The sequence below is a fragment of the Panthera pardus genome, unplaced genomic scaffold, assembly GCF_024362965.1.
Source record: "Panthera pardus isolate Hobbes unplaced genomic scaffold, ASM2436296v1 HiC_scaffold_11, whole genome shotgun sequence".
Lineage (NCBI taxonomy): Eukaryota > Metazoa > Chordata > Mammalia > Carnivora > Felidae > Panthera > Panthera pardus.
Window position 1 is genome coordinate 106,134,684 of NW_026526666.1, and position 22,146 is coordinate 106,156,829.

The 22,146-nt window shown below is 62.1% G+C and overlaps 2 protein-coding genes and 1 long non-coding RNA gene across 6 annotated transcripts; 2 read left to right on the top strand and 1 right to left on the bottom strand.

Moving 5' to 3' along the window:
- Positions 1-667: 667 nt before the first annotated feature.
- Positions 668-2,315, top strand: AURKAIP1 (aurora kinase A interacting protein 1). Of its 3 annotated transcripts, none has more exons than XM_019461075.2 (4): positions 668-790; positions 1,192-1,281; positions 1,605-2,050; positions 2,148-2,315. In XM_019461075.2, the coding sequence occupies exons 2-4, from the start codon at positions 1,230-1,232 to the stop codon at positions 2,247-2,249; spliced, it is 600 nt and encodes a 199-aa protein (XP_019316620.1). In that variant the 5' UTR covers positions 668-790; positions 1,192-1,229; the 3' UTR covers positions 2,250-2,315. The 3 variants fall into 3 exon arrangements, with proteins under 3 accessions (XP_019316620.1, XP_019316622.1, XP_019316621.1); XM_019461077.2 differs by having other exon boundaries at positions 692-711; XM_019461076.1 differs by lacking the exon at positions 668-790 and adding an exon at positions 797-950.
- An 8,460-nt stretch (positions 2,316-10,775) lies between these two features.
- Positions 10,776-15,915, bottom strand: LOC109273928 (uncharacterized). The gene is made up of 2 exons (XR_002083335.2): positions 13,454-15,915; positions 10,776-11,123 (listed from the first exon to the last, which is right to left on the bottom strand). It is a non-coding gene; the product is annotated as an uncharacterized LOC109273928 (long non-coding RNA).
- Positions 15,916-16,030: 115 nt separating this feature from the next.
- Positions 16,031-20,350, top strand: MXRA8 (matrix remodeling associated 8). Of its 2 annotated transcripts, XM_019461054.2 has the most exons (10): positions 16,033-16,148; positions 17,333-17,356; positions 17,445-17,750; positions 17,846-17,947; positions 18,029-18,499; positions 18,698-18,856; positions 19,015-19,054; positions 19,152-19,228; positions 19,342-19,422; positions 19,575-20,350. In XM_019461054.2, the coding sequence occupies exons 1-10, from the start codon at positions 16,100-16,102 to the stop codon at positions 19,598-19,600; spliced, it is 1,335 nt and encodes a 444-aa protein (XP_019316599.1). In that variant the 5' UTR covers positions 16,033-16,099; the 3' UTR covers positions 19,601-20,350. The 2 variants fall into 2 exon arrangements, with proteins under 2 accessions (XP_019316600.1, XP_019316599.1); XM_019461055.2 differs by lacking the exon at positions 19,342-19,422 and having other exon boundaries at positions 16,031-16,148.
- The last annotated feature ends 1,796 nt before the right edge of the window (positions 20,351-22,146 follow it).

Below are 22,146 nucleotides of genomic sequence, written 5' to 3' on the forward strand. Positions count from 1 at the left end.
GGGGCCCCGGCAGCCCCCTACCCCGAGGCGCGGCGGAACCCAATCCACGGAGGCCGCTTTCGGTTTTCGGCAAGAACTAAAGTTTCTAATTTTTCTTCCCATGGCATAGGAGGGGAGTCGGCTTTCAAAAAGGAAAAAATACGTATCCCCCTAAGCAAAAGGCGTCGTGCTCTCCCGCGTTAGAGGCACGGCCGCCTTCACTGATCCAGTTTCGTGGGCAGAGGAGGCTGCTGGGCCCGCAGCCCCGCGGGAGTCCTGGCGGACCGGGCGCCCCGGCTCTGCCTAGGCTCTGCCCCAGCACCCGGCACGGCGCCCTCCCCCCCTGCGAGACCGCTCCCCAGGCCACGGAGGAGGGGCCGGGGCCCTTCGCTTACAACCCCAGTGGGTCACTTCCGTCGTCCCGAGAATTATTTCCGCCGCCGGGCCGACGCCACTTCCGCCCGCCCTCGATGCCGGGCCGCCGGCTCATCCGGAAGTAAAGCGGAAGTAAATCCGGAACTAAAGCGAGGTCGGGACAAGCCGGCGCACAGGGCATCCCTTGGGATTGTGGGAAATGTGGTTTTCCGCGAACGTTAGAGAGGGGCGGAGCCTGCGGGCTGTGGGCGGGGCAGGCCACTCCTCTGGCCGGAAACCGCTGCTTTCCGGGCCCGGCCGGACCTGGGCCGACGCGGAGCTGGACGCCGTGACGCCGCCAGGGGGCGCTGGGAGTGGGTACGGCCTGGCGGCTGCATGCGGGGCTGGGGGCCGGTTTAGGGACGGACCGGAAGTGCCCAAACTCGGCGGCAGAGTGGTCAGTTTCAGTCCACCCGGGTTAGGTGTGGGGAGGCTCGGCGCGAGCCCTCGGCTGCGGGGGGTCGCGGTCGGGTGACGCTGGGGCCGGACGGGGACCGCCGCCTCGGGGCCTGGGACGCGCGGCTTCCGTGCCTCCGAGCGTCGACTCCGCCCCCTTGGTGGGTCCCTGGGGTGAAGCGGAGGCTCGGGGAGAGTCGGTGACTGCCCAGAGTCGCGCAGCTGCGGAGCGGGGTTTGTGCCCCAGGCTGGCTGTTTGAGGGAGTGAGCCCTGTTTGAAGTGGCATCCTCATCGTGGGAGAGGGTGATGAGGGTGCCGGGAGTCCTGGTCTGACCGGGGCCGCCGCCGGCGCCTCCCGGCCACTCCCGCGTGACCTCCACGCTCACCTACCTATATTCCAGCCACCCTGAGCACCTGGGGCCGCCACCACCCACAGACCATGTTCCTGGTGCGCCTGACTTCTCAGCTGCTTAGGGCTGTTCCTCGGGCAGGTAAGCGGCCCCGTGGGGGCAGGGCAGATGGGCAGGATACACCTGGATTAGGAATGTGGGGCTAGGTAGTCCCGACTGCCCCACCTGCAGAGCCTCGCCAGCTTGAGGCCGGGGCCTGGCCACACAGACTCCCTTGTAAACATCCAAGTAACAAAAAAGGGGAAGTCTGGGCCTGAGCACAGCCAGCAGGGGTTCCACTAGGCACACTAGGCCATGCTGGTCTGTGATGACAGTTCTGCTCCCCAGTCGGTGAGGCGGGATTGGCCGTGCTCAGGTCTGGTGGGGCTGCTTGAGTGGTAACTGGGCCATCTTGTTTCCTGCAGGTTGCGGTCGGCCCTGGCCCGTCTCAGGGGTGCTAGGCAGGTGTGCCTGTCGGCCCTGCTACAGCACACGGCCAACAGGCCCGAGCGGAGTCGCCTCCATCCCTGGCAGGGGGCTCCAGCTGGAGCTTGAGGAGATGCTGGTCCCCAGAAAGATGTCCGTCAGTCCCCTGGAGAGCTGGCTGACCGCCCACTACCTCCTACCCAGACTAGCTGCTGGAGGCCCAGCGACCGTGGCTCCAGCCCGACTCTATGAGTGTCCACCTAGCCAAGTGGGGGAACGGGCTGAGCAGGGGGAAGTGGGGGCCTGGGATGCACCCCGGATGCAGTGCAAAAACGTACTGAAGATCCGCCGGCGGAAGATGAACCACCACAAGTACCGCAAACTGGTCAAAAGGACCCGGTTCCTGCGGCGGAAGGTCCGGGAAGGGCGCCTGAAACGGAAGCAGGTGAGTGTGGGCCTCTCAGCCTAGGGCCCGGCAAGGAGGCTGAGAACGCGTGACTGTGCCACAAACCAGTCAGTGGTCCCTCCCTGTGCCTTTGCAGATCAAGTTCGAGAGAGACCTGAGGCGCATCTGGCTGAAGGCAGGCTTGAAGGAAGCCCCTGCCGGCTGGCAGACCCCCAGGATCTACCTGAAGGGCAAATGACTCTAGTGCTCCTCCCCCCACCCGTTACCGCTGATGACCCGTTGTAATAAACGTTCAGAGAACGCAGCTGTCCCCGACTGCCCTGGACCCTCTTCTGCCTAGTGTGACCTGTCTCAGGTTCGATGCTGGTGCCAGCCTCTGGTTTTCTAGGAGGCACAAGGGCCCCAGGGTGCAGGCTGGTGGTTCCTTCCCGGCGAGGGCCCTTCCTGGTGCCAAGCCTGCAGGAACGACAGCCTCCCCTGCCTAGGGACGGTTGCTGCCAGAACAGCTGTAAGCAGAGGCCCAGCCCCGCCCTTAAGGCTATTTCGGTGGGGGAGGCTGACTCTTACTGGACACACTGATGGCAAGAGTACCAAGGGACAATGCTGGGGGGTGGGGGAGTATCCAGACTGAGTGGGGTGTGGTTGGGTTGTAAGGCGGGGCAGGGAGGGCCTCACTGGGAAGACTGGGGGAGGGGGCCAGGCCGCGTCCCCAGAGATGGAGCTTGGTCCCCTGCAGGTCCCACAGGCCTGGGCCTCAAGTGGCTCTCCGAGCTGTCCTGCTCAGCTAGGGCTGGGCACCCCTCATCTCCTTTGGGCTCCGTGGCTCTGCACCTCACGGGACCCTGAGTGGGGGCCGATGAAGAAAGGATGGTTGGAGGCAGGTGCTCTGGCAGGCCGAGGGTTGGGGCTCACTGAGGACAGGGTGCCGTTCGCGGAACTGTGGAGACCCTACAGCCTTAGCGTGAGCCAGTGGCCCCCAGGGGTTGCAGGTTCCTCCTGGGTGCGGAGGGTCATATGATCTCCGATAGCGGGGGGGGGGGGGGGGGGACCCGGAGCAGCCTGTGGGCCCCTGCATCCAGGCTTGGCGAGGTCTGGGCTGCAGGCAGGGGGGCCTGGCCGGAGTGCCATGGATGCGGGTGAGGCTGGTTCTCAGCATCTGCCCCGCTCCCTGGTGGCTGGTGTCCTCCCTCCATCCCCACCACCCCGTGGAGGGCGACACCACTTCTCACCGGGGCTGTAGGGACTCCTCGCCTTGTTCCAGAAACGTGTCTGGGGCCGGGCTTGAGTTCTCAGCAAATTACGCACCTCTCGGGGAGGGCTTGAGCGTGGGTTACCCGGCAGTTTCTCTGGGATGGAACAGACCACATTGTGTTTCTCACCCCACGTTGTCTCAGCGAGCCAGGTGGGCCCCTGCCCTGTGCGTGCCAGCCAGCCAGGTAACAGCTGGGCCTGTCCGGGTCTCTGTCCGTCAGGGGAGACGGCTCGCGGAACTGCTGTGTATTGTGGGTGATGAGAAGGGTGAAGCTGGCCGTGATCTGGAGGGGACCTTACACAATTGAGGGTACAGGCCTGCTTCTGCATTCGGGCTCCTGGCAGCCCCCAGGGGTTGGGGCTGAGACCAGGGCAGCCAGAGCACCCTCCCGGCCCAGTCACCTGAGAGGGCCCAGGGGGGCCCTGAAAGGCTCCCAGCTAGGATCACGGGCATCCTTCCTGGGTCTTGGTTTCCCCATGTTGGGGGTGTGGGGGGCAGTCAGAGGTGCCAGGACCCAGCGGTGGAGCCTTCTGGGGTGGAGGGGACCATGCCCTGTTAGTGCCAAGTCTGGGCTCCAATCCGCCCAGGCTCCCAGCAGGGCCTCTGCTTGCCAGTGGTGCCCTTGGCCCATGCCCATGGCTGCCAAGCAGCTGCTGTGCTCACGGATCTTGGGCCACCCAGTCGCGGTAGCTGCCCTGCGGTTTACTCCACTCCTCCCCGGCCCGTGAGAGGCACTGGGATACTAAGTTGATCTGCCATCTGGAGACAAAGCCCCTGTCAGGAGCTTGGCTGGGCAGTGGATCCAGGAGGTGTGACTGGCTGGCCCGTGCAGGAAGCCACAGACCCAGACTCCTGGAGGCCGGCAGCTGGCAGAGCACCACAGGGCCCCGGCACCCTGGCACCTGCTCCTGCCTCTTCCACCCGCGGTGGGTGCCAGCTGGGGGGGTCCCCTGGAGGTAGGGCACCTGGCCACACCTGGTTGTCCCAATGCGTGGGGTACTGACAGCAGGGGGCAGGGGCCGGGAAAGCTGTTAAATGAGCGCATGGGGCAGCCCCTGCTGGAGAGTAAAACATCATCAGTGGGACTGTGGTTGAGACCTCCGCTCCAGGTGTTACTGATGCCATTGGGTTCCCTCGTGAGCCCCCCCCCCCCCCCCCCCCCAGCCCCTGCTCCCTTCTCTCCCTGCCCCTGCCTGGGCTGCACGTGTGCACAACCCCTCCTGCCCGTGGCTCGGACCTCTTTGAGCCCCAACCGCGACCTCAGGAGGCAATTTTGGTGGTTTTATTTTTATCTTTGCAGTTCCTCCCAGACTATAAGAGACTGCCCCTTCCCTCTTCCCTGTGGGGCCTCCACCCTGCCCTCAGCCTGCGGGGTGTGCAACTCCTCCCTACTGGCCCCGGGCACCTCCACCCTGCAGAAGGGCAGAGGCAGATGGGTGTGGCAGAATACCCCTCCCGTCCCTCACTCCAGCCTCTCCTAGCATTGCCTAGGGCTTGGGCTCTGGCCAGAGGAGGCCCCAGCCAGGGCCAGAGCTACTGGCGGTGTCCTTAGGCCCTCGCTGAGGCCCTGCCTCTTGGGCCCAATGTGGAGGCATCTCTGAACTCATCCCTTGTGCCTTGTCACTCTGCTGTTCCATGTCTGGGGCACAGCCAGTGTCTTCTTGCCTGGGTGTTCCTGCCTACACGGTGGGCCAAGGAAGGAGCCTGAGGCAGGCTCAGGCCCCGGGGGAGGATGCTGAGGCTGGATGCTGGGTCCTGGGAGGGCTGGTTGTGGCCTGTTCACAGCAGATGCACAGGAGACAGCGTGCGTATGTGCAGGGGCCCTGAGCTGTGAATGGCTGTACTCCCCGCTGTCCACGAGGAGTATGCAGACTGGTGAGGGTGACAGGCTGAGAGCGAGGCCTGTTCCCTGGCCTGGCTATGGTCAGCTGAGCTTGCTGAGGAAGGTCTCTGGAACCCAGGTGGACAGGGGTGGGAGGGAACATTCCTCTCGGGGGCTGAGTTTTGGGGAAAGCTCTTAAAGGGTTCTTGAGCTATGGCCCCTGGGATGGGGCCAAGGAGTCCAGACCTGGGTGTGGAGTTGGCCTCAGGTGGGGGCCAGAGGGTGACAACTCCCACCACCCGGCTTGGCGCCCAGAGGCCAGCCCGTGCCCCCATCAAATTCTGTCCACTGCTGACCTCAGCCTCACAGGGCCATTTGAATGAGGAAACTGCCCCAGGGCATTGGGTCACACAAGGGCTAAATGCTAGAGCCGGGCCTAGAGTCCAGGGAGGCTGGGACTTGGCCACTTCCGGGGGTGGGGTCTGAGCAGCATCCTGAGGCTTGGGGTTCTCGGAGGGTGTGGGGGGGCCTCTATGCCTGCGTGTGTTGAGGACCACTCCCGGATGTGCAGGGGAAGGAAGCCCTGAACACGACTCCCAGATGAGCCACGGGCAGGGGAGTGGCTCTGGGAGTGTGGGGGGCAGCCCCAGGGCTGTCAGGGCTCCCTGAGGCCGAGGCTGAGGGGAGGGGAGGCCTCAGGCCGGGTGCAACCTCTAGAACGTGGCCAAGACCGGGGTCGAGCGGGATCACCAGGTGGCATTCATAATGCCTGCATCTTGTAGAGGGTGCGTCGGCCCAGCAGATTCGGGAACACAGGGGTCAGCGACAGCTGGACACGGGTGAGTGCCCTGGGACCCGGCACTCCGCGCCCCACATCCTTGCCCCCCAGGCTGGCCTCACCCTGCCGCAGATGATGTGCGGTGCAGGAGAAGCAGAGCCCAGCAGCCCAAGGTCTGCTGCGGGTGGAAGGGGGTCCCCGAGGCCAGCAAGACCGTCTCATGGACAGGGGCCTCCTGTCCACCACCTGTGCCAGCAGAGGGGGGTCAGGTAACCACTGGGTCCTCTGCGCCCAGACCAGGGGGGGCCGGGTTGGACGGACTCTGGGCCCCTCCCCTCCTCCAAGAGGAGCCCATTCACTTTGACCGGTCTTGTTGGTTTTATTATTTTGTATTTACAGTTGAATTTTATTCTTTAGCTTTTCAGCTGAAAGGGGTCTATTCAAAGCCCCCTCCCCAGTCAAGCTTACAGACAAAACTGACAGTTGTCTGCACTTGGCCCTAACTGGGTTTCTCCAGGTCGTGATGCTCTGCATTCTCAGAAAACAGACCCCAACTACAAAACATTTTTGTTTTACTTTTATTTGAGAGAGAGAGCTGGTGAGAGGGGCAGAGGCGGGGGGCAGGGGTGAGAATCTTAAGCAGGCTCCACGCTTGGCATGGAGCCCGGTGTGGGGCTCAGTCCTACAACCCTGGGATCATGACCTGAGTCGAAATCGAGAGTCAGATGACCAACCAACTGAGCCACCCAGGCGCCCCTGCAAAACATATTTTTCTCCTTCTGGGCCACAGCCCACATCCTGGATGTAGCCCAGGACAGAGCCCCTGGAAGACCTAGCACAGGACATAGACCCTGGAGAAGGACACCGCCCAGGACAGAGCCCCTGGAGAAAGATACAGCCGAGGACAGAGCCCCTGGAGAAGGACAGCTCAGGACAGCCCTGGAGAAGGACACAGCCGAGGACAGAGCCCCTGGAGAAGGACACCGCCCAGGACAGAGCCCCTGGAGAAAACTGCCATCTCTTGCTGTCCTCTGGACCGGAGTCGGCCCCCTCCACACACACCCCCAAGGGCACAGCCAGGCAACCTTCTCACACCCTTAAAACCCCTTAAAAGGCCCAGCCCTACAGAAGCTCGGAGCCAACATTTCGCTTGACGTCTGGCCCCTCTCCTCCCTTGGAGAATCAACTCTGTCCCGCTGGCTGCTCCGCCCTGTGTCACGGCCACCCCAACACCCACAGCCCAGTAAGATTGTAGCTGCGGGTGAAGCTGTTGTACCAAGCTGAGGACAAAGCGGCACCCACTGCCTCACCCGCCCTGAGGCCATCACGGAAGGGCACCCACGGCCCTGCATTCCTGTGCCTCCCGGCGCGGCTGCGACCCAGCCTCCCAGCACTCCCCGCGGCCCCTCGACTCGGCAAGATCACGTTTCCTTTCTCGTTCCGCTATTTCTTGTCCGGTTTTGTTTTTGCGTGTTTTTCTATTTACCTAAAGTCTCGGTTTGGCCCAAAGCCCTCAAGGAATTGTTCACATGGAGCCACCCTCCTGGCGCCTCTGTCTGGGACCCCTTCGGGGACGCCACGTTCCCCTCTTTCCAGGTTTCCTCCCTTCTCCCGGACCACGTCCTTCTGAGGGTGCGTGGGAGATAGATCATACAGTAAGGATCATGTTTTTTTTTTAAATTAGTAGGGGGGCGCCTGGGTGACTCAGTCGGTTGAGTGTCTGACTTTGGCTCAAGTCACGATCTCACGGTTCGTGGGTTTGGGCCCCATGAATGGCTTTGCGCTGACAGTGTGGAGTCTGCTTTGAATTCTGTCTCCTTCGCTCTCTGCCCCTCCCCTGATGGTGCTCCCTCCCTCCTTCTCTCTCTCTCTCTCTCTCTCTCTCTCTCTCTCTCAAACAAAACATTAAGAAAGGTAAAAATACATAAAAATGAGTGGTAAGAATTGGCACGTGAGTGGATTCCCTGCGCCACAGGTGTTGTGCTGGTTCTTGACAGGAGTGACTTCCTTTCACAGCAGACCCGTGATGCGCCTGTTTTCCGAGGACCCAAGCACAGGGGTCAACTTGCCTACAGGTGGTGAAGAAGCATCCATGACTCAGCTGCAAGTTTGCCTGACTCTAAAATTTAATTTTAAAATATTTTTACGGAGGTTATGCTCGTATGTGCCTGAGTAGTTCAATAGTTCAACAGTGCTCATGGAAACTACCACACCACCTGCCCGGAGGCCACTGTAGCCCCTTAGATGATTCTTTTGGCATTTGTTGTCATAACTTCAAATTGGTGGCTTTTAGATTTTTTTTTTTTTTTTATTTTGAGAGAGAGAGAGTGAAGGAGGGGCAGAGAGAGCAGGGACAGAGAATCCCAAGCGGGCTCCCCGTTATCAGCGCAGAGCCCGATGCAGGGCTCAAACTCACAAACCCGCGAGGTCATGACCTGAGCTGAAATCAGGAGTCGGACGCTTAGCCGACTGAGCCCCCCAGGCCCCCCCCAAATAATTTTCATTTTAAGTATGTCCTGGGGGTGCCTGGGTGGCTCAGTTGGTCTAAGTGGCCAACTTCGGCTCACGTCATGATCTCAAGGTCTGTGAGTTCGAGCCCTGAGTTGGGCTCGTGCTGACAGCTTGGAGCCTGGAACCTGCTTCGGATTCTGTGTGCGTCTCTCTCTTTGCCCCTCCCGTGCTCTCTCTCTCTCTCTCTTTCTCAAAATAAATAAAACTTGTTATTTATTTAAGGTCATGTAAACGTACACATGTATGTTTCTATCCTATGAAAATAAGTGCTCTCTATCATTAAAGATGTCTTCTTGTAAACGCCAGTGCTCTGAATTATTTGCACTTCATTATGCCACGTATCTCTCACGTCCCGTGGTATATTATCTTTGACGGTGTCACAACAGTGTCCCCTTCCCTGCACACATGCTGCTGGGCATCGTGACTCTGCTGCTCGTTCTACCGAAAGTGGCGTCTGCCTCCCTCCGCGTGACCCGCTCTGGCCCCAGTGTGGAAGCTGCCGAGCTTGGGCCTTGGGGGCCCGGCAGCTTCCGTCAGTGGAAGGAGGCCTGGGCTAGGTTGCTGAGAACCAGGTGAGCGGAGAGAAGGGGCCCCACGGACAGAGAGGGCCACGTAGAGAGAGACGGGGCCCCGTGGAGAGAAGATCCAGCCGATGCCCCCTCTGAGGCCCCGGGTGCCAGAATGAAGCCGTCTGGACCCTCCAGCCCCGGTCGCCCCATCCCACCCGGCGCCACGTGGGGCAGACAAGCTGTCCTGCCGGAATTCCTGACCCGCAGAATCGTGAGCAGAAGATCACGGACACAGGTCAGATCCCTCCCGCACCACGCCGCGTGGTGAGGGCTGGGCCGCTGCCGGCTACTTTCTGCTTTGGCCGCATAAATGATCTGGGACTCTCCTGCCCTTATTTAATCAGCACGGACGCGGGGATGTTGTCTTTCTATTTGGATGACGATGCAACGAACTTGACTGACTTTCTTGCCGCACTGGCCCCAGCTTTGGCTCCTGTGCCCTTTGACCCCATCATTCTTGTTGGTCCGTTAGCACTTGCTTGCTTTTTGGCACCACGGGTTCTCCAGGCTTATCTCGTGTATTTCCTCCCCCGGTCCTAAAATAAGCCATTTCTTCAAGGAACCCCGATTCCTTTGTTGGAAAATGGTCTCAGGGACCAGGATCTAAGGGGTGGGCTTGCTGCCTCCCGAATGCAGAGCTAGAAAATGCGCGTATGTGTACCGACCCACGCGTAGACACGGCTCTATGCTTCACGTGCACCTGTGTGCACACCGCTCGGGACATGAGCTGATACGGGCGTCTCCAGCAGCAATCCATGGCCCCACGGCGCACTGTAGCCTCCTCTCCTTCCTTAACCCCCAAGTAGTGACGGACCCGGCCGCCACTGGCCGCCACCACCCGCTTGCCTCATTGTACGCGTCGGAACGGATAACCCTGACCCTAACCCGCAGGGGACAGCTCTGTCGGCTCGAGGGCGGGGCTGTGTGCACTTCCTCTCCTGTGGTAGTGCAGACTCTTACCTTAACTTAGGCCAGCGCTGCCCACCCCCAGTCCCTCCCCTCCCCTCCCCCACCTCCTCCCCTCCCCCTCCACTCCCCCACCCCCTCCACTGAGCTCCTTTCACTCCTAATGTCCTTTGCTTGCTTGTTTCTGTCACTTTCTGATTCTCCCAACTTCCTAGACGAGTTTTTAAAAACGCGTCTGTCTTGAGGTTCACAGAACTGTGTGGTTCCTCGGGTCTCAGTAAACACACAGTGTCGCTTATGCACCCTCACGGTAACGTACAGCAGGGCTCTCTTCCTCTTAAGAAATCCCCTGGGCCCCCTACTCAGCCTCATGTTGTAGTTTTAAGGTGGTTGGTTATGCATCAAAGGCTATAAGAAATATCTGGATATATATTGGAATTCCCAAAGATCGAGACTACAGAAATAGTGATCACGATAGAAAAACATTTGTTCTTTTCGCATTAGGTGTTGTTTGGATGGTAAAGTCAACGTGGTATCTGTGCTGTGTTGCATACGCACTTGAGTGCAGATAACCTGAAGCTGACCATTTAAATATGTTATCTACAATATAAATGTTTCTGAACGTGCACTCACACAAAGGTAAAGGAATGTTGTTAAACTGAGAGAGTGTGTACATAATAAAGAGAAAGTGGGGCGCCTGGGCGGCTCCGTCGGTTAAGCGTCCGACTTGGGCTCAGGTCGTGATCTCACGGTTCGTGGGTTCGAGCCCCGCGTCGGGCTCTGCGCTGACAGCTCAGAGCCTGGAGCCTGCTTCGGATTCTGTGTCTCTCTCGCTGCCCCTCCCCCACTCATGCTCTGTCTTTCTCTTTCTCAAAAATAAATAAAACATTAAAAATAAATAAATAAATAAATTTAAAAATTAAAAAAAAAAAAAAAGGAATGCCATCATTACTGCTACGTTTGAGCAACGTCGCACGTTCACGCCCACGGGTGGGACCCGCACGGTAGGCGTGTTTTGGTGCCCTTGCCCGTCAGTGACAATCAGGACCCCGTGAGGTGAGCAGAAAGCCCCTGGCAGTTTCTCGTGCCCTCCAAGCTCCTCATCGGTTCTTGCTCTCAGAGTGATTGTTGATCAAACCCTTGGAAGGTATGTTACAGCTGAAGACGGGCTCCGCTCTCTGACCTTCGGATGCGCCGGCCGCCCCGTCAGCTGCGATGCTTCCTGCTCTCCTCATACTGCCCTGCTGCCAACTGCAAATCCGACGCGGATGTTTCTGCAAGAAAGATCAAGAGGGCCCGTTTATGACAGGCTGTTTCAGGGACTCTTGGCTGGCGATGCCGTACGAAACAATCTCCTTGGACAAGCTGTCATATGACCACAGCCGGGGACGCGTGCCACACTGTCCCCGGGGGCCACATCAGGGCTCCGGGGCCCCTCCGCACCAGTTGCTTCCTCTCTGGATGAGGAAGAGCATCCCTCTCATCCAGACTCAGCCTCTTTGGGGCCCCTCCTTTCAGTGTCAGGCTGGTCCCCACCGAAGCTCCAAGAAGACGGGCTGGGAACACATTCGGCTTAGTCCCAGGTCCCCATGACGAAGCAGAGTGAGCGGCGGCCCCGGCTGTGGGTGCAGGTGGGGGTGCTGGGCACACGCAGTGATGGGAGCCCCCCAGGCTGCGGAGCCCACGGCGGGCAATGCAGAGGGAGGCGGGCGCCGGTGTCCCTGTTGAGAGCACTCCAGGAAGATCGCTGTGGTCAAGTCAAGGCTTCAGGATGGCCGAGGGACCGTGCGTCGTGGGCACGACGCCACCGGCCCACCCAGCCCAGCCGGACACACGGGAGAGGCCAACACCGAGTGCAGAGCAGAGATGTGCACAGGGCTCCCGTGCGTGGCCCCACGGCCTGTCCTGGGGGACGGGATGGTGGTGGCAATGTCACATTTAAAGGCAGATTTATTTCCCTCGGTCGGGCACGGGAAGCAACCATGTCCTCGAGGAGCCGGGACACGCACTGCGTGCGGGAGCAACGCTCCGTGGGGCCTCTCAGGACGCTGGCCTGGAGGCCGCTCCCCAGCCTGCCCGCCCAGCCGTCCCCAAGGACAGAGCGTCCCTTCCCGGCTCGCTGGAGATGTGGGGGGACATGGGGATCTCGCAGGCGGAGGTCACCCCCACAGTCAGAGGCGCCGCACGTGGAATCCGCTAGAACCAGATCATCGGTTCTTGGTTCCTGGCTTCAAAACTGATGGCCTGTGAGGACAGTACAGAAACGACCCCAGCACGACAGGAGACGCCGTCTACGGACGTGGCTTGGAGCCCGAGGCTTACAAACCATAGAATAAATAGGCTCCTGCGCATCATCGGCTGGTTGGCAGGGCCGCCACAGACCGAGGAAGCCGAGCGAGGACAGCACCCCACTAACGATGCCACGCCAGGAAACCGCTGATCGGGGGGCTGACCGTGACTAGTAAAATCTGTGGTCCCGGTCGCTTGACATTTTCTCGGGACGAAAGCGTTGGCTGGTCCCTGAAGCAAGGTTTCTGTATTTCCATAGTTTGTCTGTATTTTCAGATCACGGTGTCTCGATGCCTGGACGATGTCCCGGCCCCGTCTCGACGGGCCATCCGGCCCACGGTCCTCACGAGAAGGCAGCTCACGGTCTGTTCCTCGGGGTCCCCGGCTCTCCTGAGGGACGCCCAGGCTGTGCGAGTCTACTGCCTCCCTCGTGGCGTGAGACGTGACCGTGGGGCAAACCGCTGCGCCTCGGGGGGAGGGACCAGCACACGTGCAAGCGGCCCCTCCCCGGAGCTGGTCAGAACCGGCAGAGGCTGGCTGCGGCGCTGGGAGAGCTCGCGTCGCTCACACGTGGACGCAGCTCCCGAGCAGCCTTGGGGTCTGCCCGCACCATCCCTGCGGCCAGCGGCCAGTCCCAGACCGGACACCAGTCGCTCTTCCTTGTGAAACTTGTGCCTCGTGCTGCCGTAGGCCCCGCCCCCCGCCCTGTGCCGGGAGCCCGCTGCCTTGGCCGTCCAGTGCTGCGCCGCGCACCGCCACAGGTTAGCAGCGTGGCACGGGAGACTCGTCACACAGCTCCCATGGCCCACACGCCCGGACGCGTGGCTTCTGGGCCCTCGGCGTCCTCCCCCGCGCTCATTCCGGGGGCGCCGCGGGACTGAGGTCCATTTTCTTCTCGGCTAGTTGCCCGGGGGCAGCCCCGCGGTCCCTTCCAAGGGCCCTTTCACGCGACAGCCGCCGTGATGGCGACCGGCAGACAGGGACATCCCAGCATGTCGTCACGGGGGTGCAAAGGACTCTTCCAGCCTTGTCGCCGCTCCTGCCCACGCTGAGGGAGACAGGACACGGGTGGGGGGGGGGGGGACCGAACCTTACAGCTCGGCACACCACCTGGCCCCAGCCGGGCTGTTTTCCTTGTGTGTTCACGTCAATCCCCCCAGCCCTGAGCCGTCTGGACCACACCCACCTCGCTTAGACCCTGCGGGCCCCCCCATGAGAGCCAGACTGCAGCCCTCACGGACCTCCCTGTGCGAGGCGCTGCTCTCTCCCCTGGGAGGTGGTTCCCCAGGCGCCGCCCGCCTGGAAGGACATTTACCTGTGCGTGTCCCTCCATCAGAGGCCATCCCGGCCAGTCCCACGGAGGAAGACCCTGCCCCGTTTTCGTCTCCAGACAGCACTTCTCCCAGAGATGAAGACAACCTTATTTGTCAGTGGGAGGACCTGCCGTCCGTCTGCCTCCCTCCAGCAACTCGCAGTGCCCTGGCACACAGTAGGCGCTCAGCAAATATTTGTTGCGTGACATTATTGGTGGGTGTGAGCACGTGTCTCTGTGTCTGGTCGCGGCTGGTGGCGGCTCTGAGTGCCTGTGGTTTCTCCTCCCAGTGAGCCGGGCCGCCTGGAATGTCTGAGTCCTCGGGAGGAAGAGGCAGAAGCTGAGTCTGTCAGGCTGAGTGACTGACCCCGGCCTCGTCCAGCCACGCCTCCGAGGAGGGGGCGGTGGGTCTGGGCCTCCGGGCTGGCTGGGGGATCGGCCAGAGTTCAGGGTGGGACCAAGGTGATGTCCGTGGGTTGGTTTTGTCCTGGTCGGTTCCCTTCCCGAGGGAAAACGGAGTGCGGGCGACGCCGGGAAATGAGCAACCCACAGGCACTTGTGAAGGAGCGGGAGGCCTCAAGCCTCTGCCGGGGGAGGGGCACGTGGCCTGCTGGCTCTCTGCTCTCATCTGTGGCTATTTCCTGCCAAGAGCGGGGGTGGAGGGGTGGGCAGCGGCCCTTTGCCGCTGACTTTGGTTTTGCTGGCCTCAAGCAGAGAGGGCAGGGAAAGGGGTTTGCAGCCCTCCGCTGCCTCTGTCCCTTCTTGCCCAGGGTGCGTGGGGGGTCAGCTTCCCCCCGGGGGCGGCCCCCTCAGACTTCTGCACTTGGGCCGAGCTGAGGGCTGAGTCCAGACCTCGAGGGCCCCGCTGGACCTCAGTGTGCAGGGCCTGAGGCCAGGGAACCTGTTGGGAACAGGAGGGCGCCCACCGGCTCCCGGCTCAGGGCTGGAGCTGCCCCCTACCCCCTTGTCCCCTCCCAGACAGAGGGACCAGCCCTGGGCCATTTCTGTCTCCCTCCAGCACTGCCTGGACACCTTCCCTCTGTGGGGGAGAGGCAGCCCGGCAGACAGAGGCGGGAATGGGGGACAGAGATGGAGAGACATGGGCGGGGCCCAGAGAAGGGAGGTCACCAGCTAATATAAACCAGTTAAAAAAACAGGAGGAGAGGCCAGGCCTCAAGGCCAGCCAGGCGGGCTTGTTTTTCCAGAATGAAAGGCCCAGGGAGGGGCTGGGGCCAGGACAAGCTCTGATTCCAGTTTGGAAAAGGGGCTCCAACCCCCCGGGGGCCTGGGTCTTGCTGAGGAAATGGGTTCATTAGGTCTGGGTTGGGGGGGCCCTCTTCACACCCTCGTGGCTGGTCCCCCTTGTCGTGGCCCTCACTCCCTCCGTGGCAGTGGCAGTCTCCCCAGCTGACCTGGAGCCTAAGAGTCTGGTTGGGCTGGGTTTCTTGCTACTCTGAGGACTTGGGGACCAGGACAGGGTTCAAGGGTGAGATGCCAGCCACCAGGAACTGATGCCCGTGACCATAATTCTATTCAAATGGGCAGTCTAAAAAATGCACTGTGGAGTTTTTGCGGTTGTTTGGATTTTTTCTTTCTTTTTTTCTCTTTTTGAGGTTTGCTTAACTAGAAAGAGTGGGTTTGGTACACAGTGTGTGCTCTGTTATTTTGCATTTGTTTACGTGACTTGGTAATTTTTCCCAGAGCTTCAAATTTGTGCTTTCCGGGGGGCAGGCTCCCAGTACCCGCCCCCCCCCCCCCCCCCCCCCCGGGCAAGGAGGAGGTGCTCCAGGGAGTATCTTACCCAGGGTTTGGTTTCAGGGACACCAAGGTCTGCCCTTGATGGTGGGCAGATGGGGGGGGGGCAGGGGTGTGCAGGCCAGGGGGGAGGGGCTGCTCAAACGCTGGGCGCTCAGTGCTCAGGGTCCCCACCCTCATGCCCTGGCAGGCTCCTCTGGGTGGTAGAGATGACTGAGGAAGAGCAGGGCCCACTGTGCTGTCCTGAAGCTCCTGGGCTGGTGTTCCTGTTCTCTTATGTGAATATGTGCAGCGCCCCCTCCCCCCAGGAGGCTAAGGGGAAGAGCTGTAGGTCTGGCAGCTGGGGCTCCTTGGGGGTCCCCAAGCCCCAGGATGCCTGGAACACCACAGCAGGCACGGAGGGGACGGCCAGGCTGTCCACGTAGGGGAACCCCCTGGGCCAGGGTCCTCCTACAGAGGTGGAAGGGAGGTGAAGCACGCCCCAGAACCCCAGCTCTGCAGCAGCCCCAGAAGGGCCTCTTATGTCACAGCCGCCCCCACAGCATTAGGGCCATGCCCTCAGCCCTCCTGCCCCTCTAAGGGCTGGGCTACTGCCCCCCCCCCCCCCATCCTCCCAGGGCCCGAGCCATCCCCAGGCCGGATGGCTGCTCAGATTCCCCTCACCTTGTCGGACACAGTGACCATGCTCCTACCCCTCCCCACCAGGCCAGACCAGGATTCGGGGAAGACTAGGGGCCAGCTAGAGCCAGAGGGGGCGGTCTGCAGACTGTCGACCCGGCCCAGGGCTCCGTGATGTCATGGCGGGTGCTAAGGAGGGGGAGGGGGCCGGGCTGTTTTTCTGGAGAGTTGGAGCAGAAGTGAGACAAAGCCAGGCAGGCGGGCCAGGCGGGCGCCATGGAGCTGCGGTCTCAAGTCCTGCTCTGGGAACTGTTGCTTCTGCAGAGTGAGTGCGGGGTGGGTGAGGGTCCGGGGTGGGAGCACAGGCGGGTCTTCGGGAGTTTCCATTCTGGGCAAAGCCTCCAGTCCGAGCTTGAGTGCAGAGGGGTGGGACACTCCCACCCTGCCGGGAAGGGGCTGGTCTGGGGGGCCTCGAGGGAGAAGCTCGCCAGGATAAGGGCCCCCCCAGGACCCGGGAGGGTGTGAGGATTTATGTTGGATCTCCACCAGAACTTTCCCTCACACGGATTAGGGAGCCAGAGGCTGAGGTGGTGGGCGCCTCTCGCTGGGGTCCCTCCTGCACCCCACTCTTCCAGGAAGCTCCTCAGGTCTGCACTTCTCCCAGTGGCCAGAAAAGGAGTAGGTTGGGGATTTAGGGGGCCTGGGAGTGGTGCGGCTCACAGGGTCTGTTCCAGACGCCCCCTGGCTCCCAGGCCCCCTGAGCCCGCCTCCTGGGCTGGCCTGCTGACCCGGCACATTCCTCCTGGTCCCGGGCGCTCGGCCCATCTCTGGAGCAGGAACTTGCTGGTGGGGTGCGGACGGTCCAGCCGCTCGTGCTTTGGACCTCTGCCCTTCGGAAAGGCTGAGGGGGCTCCGACCCTGAGAACTGGGTGCGGGGCAGGGCTCCCAGCTGTCTGAGAACCCTTGAGGGCTCGTGTGGCATGGCCCTCGGCAGGTGCACCTACCATGTGGGATATGAACGTGCAGGAGCCCCCTCCCCCCCAAACCAGCTTGGGTATCAGGCTTTGGTGCTCTGGGGGCCTTGCTGCAGTGATGGTGACAGTGGCCACCATTCCTGAGGGGGGCTGTTGGTCTCACACACACACACACACACACACACACACACACACGCACACTCCAGAGCCGGCCCCACCGTCCAGCCCCAGAAGGGCAAGTGCTGTGCCACAGCCCAGGGAGGTGGCTGTGAGGACTGGGGGGGGGGGGGGGGGGGCGTGGGAGGGGTGCCTCCCTCATGCGGGGCTAAAGGAGACCCCCCTCCGCCCACTTGGCCTGGCCCTCCTGACTTTATCCCCACCTGTGAGGCAGGTGTTCATTAACACCCACCTGGCAGGGACTATAGAGGGACGCAGGGATCCAAGTGTGACGGCCCTGGGCCGGGTGGATGACGGGGGCGTGTAAAGGTTCAGGTTGCGCTCCCCCTCCCCCAGTGTGACTCTCCTCTTCTTCTAGGCTCCGCTGTGCTTCTGTCCTCAGGTTAGTGACCACCCCCTCCCTCGTGCCAGACCCACCCTATACCATCCCCTCGGGTCCTTCCCTCCCCCTGACTCCTCCTCCCCACCAGTGCCCTCAGGGCCCGCGCCAGCCGCCAGCTCCGTGGTGTCCGAGTCCACCGTGAGCTGGGCGGCCGGCGCCCTGGCGGTGCTGCGCTGCCAGAGCCCGAGAATGGTGTGGACCCAGGACCGGCTGCACGACCGCCAGCGCGTGGTCCACTGGGACCTCAGCGGCGGCCCGGGCGGCGGCCCGGCCCGCCGGCTCGTAGACATGTACTCCGCGGGCGAGCAGCGCGTGTACGAGCCGCGCGACCGCGGCCGCCTCCTGCTGCCGCTCTCCGCCTTCCACGACGGCAATTTCTCGCTGCTCATCCGCGGTAAGGAGCCCGGGGCGCGCGGCGGGGGTCGCAGGGGCCGCGGGGGCGCGGGCCGGCCGCGCACCCCACCGCTGGGTTTTCTCTCGGGTCCGCAGCGGTGGAGGAGGCCGACGAGGGGCTGTACACCTGCAACCTGCACCACCATTACTGCCACCTGTACGAGACCCTGGCCATACGCCTCCAGGTCACGGACAACCGTGAGTGCGCCCGCCCCCGCCCGCGCCCCCCGCCGGCCCCCTCCCCGCCCCGCGCGCGCTGACCCGCACCTGCACCCCCAGCCCGGGCGGCCGGCGCGCACTGGGACGGCGAGAAGGAGGTGCTGGTGGTGGAGCGCGGCGCGCCCGCGCTGCTGACCTGCGTGAACCGGGCGCACGTGTGGACCGACCGGCACCTGGAGGAGGCGCAGCAGGTGGTGCACTGGGACCGGCAGCCGCCCGGGGTGCCGCACGACCGCGCCGACCGCCTGCTGGACCTGTACGCCTCGGGTGAGCGCCGCGCCTACGCGCCGCCCTTCCTGCGCGACCGCGTGGCGGTGGGGGCGGACGCCTTCGCGCGCGGCGACTTCTCGCTGCGCATCGAGCCGCTGGAGCCCGCCGACGAGGGCACCTACTCCTGCCACCTGCACCACCACTACTGCGGCCTGCACGAGCGCCGCATCTTCCACCTGACGGTCACCGAGCCGGTCGCTGAGCCGCCCCCGCGGGACTCGCCGGGCAACGGTTCCAGCCACAGCGGTGCCCCTGGCCCAGGTGCCGCGTGGCCCCTCCCCGCCCCAACCCCGGGCCCTGGGTGTCTGGCGAGGGGAGGGAGCCCCCCCCCCCCCCCCCACCGTGGGGGCCCCACCGTGGGCCGCGGCCGGCTGTCCCTTCCTGGGACCCGGACCCGGTGCATGCTCGGCGGGTCGTGCCGCGCGCTCCCTGACGCCTTCCCCGTACGGCCCCGTGCAGATCCCACGCTGGTGCGCGGCCGCAGCGTCATCAACGTCATCGTCCCCGAGGGCCGGGCCCACTTCTTCCAGCAGCTGGGCTACGTGCTGGCCACGCTGCTCCTCTTCATTCTGCTGTTCATCGCCGTCATCCTGGCCACCCGCCAGCGCCGCCGCGGAGGTGAGCTGGGGCTCTCCGGAGCAGGGGTGAGGCCAGAGCCAGCAAGCCTTTCCCGACCAGAAGCGGGATGTGGGGTGGGCGGGGATGGGAAGGCCCCTCAGGGCCTAGGGAGCTGGGGAGGGGGCGAGACGGCACCCAACTCGAGTCTCCCTCCCCAGGCTACGAATACTCGGACAAGAAGTCAGGGAAGCCAAAGGGGTGAGTGTCCCCTCCAGGCTCTCCTGGGGACCAGAACCCCCCCACCCCCCTCCACCCCACCGCCTGCTCTAACCACCCACCACCCTCGCACCTCCAGGAAGGATGTGAACATGGCAGAGTTTGCCGTGGCCACAGGAGACCAGGCTCTTTACAGGAGTGAGGATATCCAACTAGGTGAGGGGGGCCCCAGAACCAAGACAGACTGTGGCTCCAGGCCTGGGCTAGGGGAAGCACAGCCCCGCGGGGGGCGGGGCGAGGAGGCTCAGCCTGCTCTTTGCCTACACCAGATTACAAAAACAACATCCTGAAGGAGAGGGCTGAGCTGGCCCACAGCCCACTGCCCGCCAAGTACATTGACTTGGACAAAGGTGAGTGGCTAGGAGGGCGGGGCTGGTACCTCACCTCACCCACGCTCACTAGCCAACACCCCCCCCCCCGGCCGGGGGGGGGCAGGAGTCCCTGGGCGGTCCTGCTGGATGTCTGCCTTGTGTTTACCCCACCTGTCCCCCTTGGCTTCCAGAGTTCAGGAAGGAGTACTGCAAATAAGGTGACCCTGGGCTCCTGGCTGGGCCAGTAGCCCTGCCGACTCCCGTCTTGGAGGATGACCTCCTGACCCTCATGTGGCTCACCCTACACCCTTCAGCGGCTGGTCCCGCTGTTCTGGAACTTGGCCTCGACCGGCACAGAGCAAGGCTGCCTCTGGACTCCTCTCCCAGGAGCAGCAGGGGGGCTCTCTGGGACTCTGCTCCATGCAGCAGCCCTCAGGTGCCTACTGGCTCCCACACCCACTGGTGGTCCTGCCCCCCCCTCCCCAGGCACAGCCCAGACCCCACCGATGTTCATCAACCCTTTGGGCTCTCCTGGCCTCCGGCGCTGTGGGCTGGGGCTCGGTGCTCAGATCAGCCTCAGGACTAGCACCCCCCACCCCTCCTTCACCCCTTTTAGGGGGACCCTAAGGCTGGGATCTGAGGATTGCACACTCCAGGCCCCAGGCTAATTCCCCTCTGCTCTGTGTTGGGGTACTTGGGGCTGCGCAGGGGCCCCTTCTCTGCCTTCCGCCCAAATTGCCTTGACAGTCACTGGGCTCCGTGTGACTTTTGACCCTGACCCCACTCCCACAGCCCCTCCCTGGGCTGGAGTCTGGGGCTGGGACCTCCTTCGGCCTGTTTTGGCTGAGGACAGGGGAAGGGTAAAGATGGTTCTAGAGTGGCTTGTGTTGCCACTCCCAACACCCCACGTTTGCTCCTCCTAGGAAACTGCCATCATCACAATAAAGACCACATGATTTTTAGACTCGGCCCGGGTATGCATGCCTCTGTGGCTCCTGCTTTATGTCCCGGGGGCAGAGTCTGGGCTTTGGGAACCTCAAAATGCTTTCCTTCATCTGAAGCCCTGCTGTCACTGCCCATTTCTTTGAGTGGAAGGTCTGAGTCCAGGTACCCTGGGAAGAGCCACATCAAGGTCAATCCTATGGCACTATTCCTGGTCGGTCGTGAAGGAATTTCAGCTCTCTTCTGAGGGTTTATTTGGACACGGAGGAGGAGAGCCAGGATGCACTCAGAGGACAGCCCTCTGAGAAAGCAGATGCCAAAATGGGATTCGATGTGTGAGGGTAAAGAGGGGGGAAGCAGGAGTGGGCACCAAAGGTAGGACACTTGTGAGGGGGAGGGGAGGGGGCTGCAGGAGGAAGAGGACTGTGTTTCTCCAAACATGCCCTCCTCCTCTAAAACTCCCCCAGGGCAGCAAGGGCTGGAAACCGGAGGTGGTGTGTCAGTAACATGCAGCTTAGGGCGCCCGGGTGGCTCAGTAGGTTAAGCATCTGACTTTGGCTCAGGTCATGATCTCATGGTTTGTGAGTTTGGGCCCCACCTCGGGTGAGCACGAGCCCCGCTTCTCTCTGCCCCTTGTGGGATTCTCTCTCTCTCCTCACTCACTTGCGCACGCGCTCTCTCTTAAATAAAAATGTGCAGTTTATGACTGTCTACATTAGGGTGCACAAGCCACCCACATGGAGTCCGCAGGTAACTTGGCATCTGAGCTCCCACTCTGGGGACGTGAAAACCCCAGGGCTACTTTGGGGAAGGCACAGTTTCAGTACACTCACACAAAGGAAGTCAAAAGATTTGTTACTTCCAGATCCTAGAACAGGGGTGCAGTGAGCAGGGGGAGGGCAGTTCTCTATCCCAGATCAGGAGAGAGCAGAAGAGAGACTGCAGGGTGCCATATGCCCCTTACTTATAACGTGGCTGGGGCAGGGGTCACTCATTTTTTGTAGGCTCAATTCTGAACGGCCAGTTTAAAAGGCGCCTAGGGAAACACGAGGCAGGAGTTTGTGGTGGACACCCTAAGCTTGGGTTCTTAGCTAAATGTCTGGACTCAGTGTGAGCAGGCTTGTCTTGCTGGAAATGCCTAGACAGCACCTCAGAATGGCTGTTTTCTCACCACACAGCTGCAAGGGTCCCACAGTGGCAAAGGCAGGGAGCGAGGCTGGGCCAAGGGGCTGTGGCTTGCTTGATAATGGGCCTCCCTCTCAGCCTAGTGACCCCTAGCCCCACAGTAGCTGCACTGCTCTGACCACGGACTCACCCCTCCTTGCTGTGCGCCAGCCTGACCACATCAGAATCCACTCTGGAATTGTCTCTAGCCTCCAGCTACCAGTGTCCTATGACTTGGGCAGTCTGGTGAGAAAGAAAGGCTTGGGGGGGCCAAAGCGCGGATGGGGCGTCAGACCCCCTGCATGTACGTGACCAGCAGTCATTTATATCCGGCCTGCGGGATGCTGGGCCACTGGTGAGCTCTCGGGTGGGGACTATCTTCCTCCTTCCCTAGAAACCCAGCAGAGAGCCATGGCAGACCCTTCATCCAAGGCCATACTGCGCAGTATCCTCAGATTACCTCTGGGGAAACGGAGCCCCAAGGGGAGAAAGCGCAGGCTTTGTTAAGTGGAGGTCAACCTCACAGATCCCTGCCCGCTCTCCCTGTCAGAGCGCAGGGGAATGGAGGTCAGCACCCTTGGCCCAGGCTGACCCAGGGGTGGTCCCCAGCCTGGGCTCAGGGACTTACCTTCTTCAGTCTGGCCCCGCCAGTCAGTG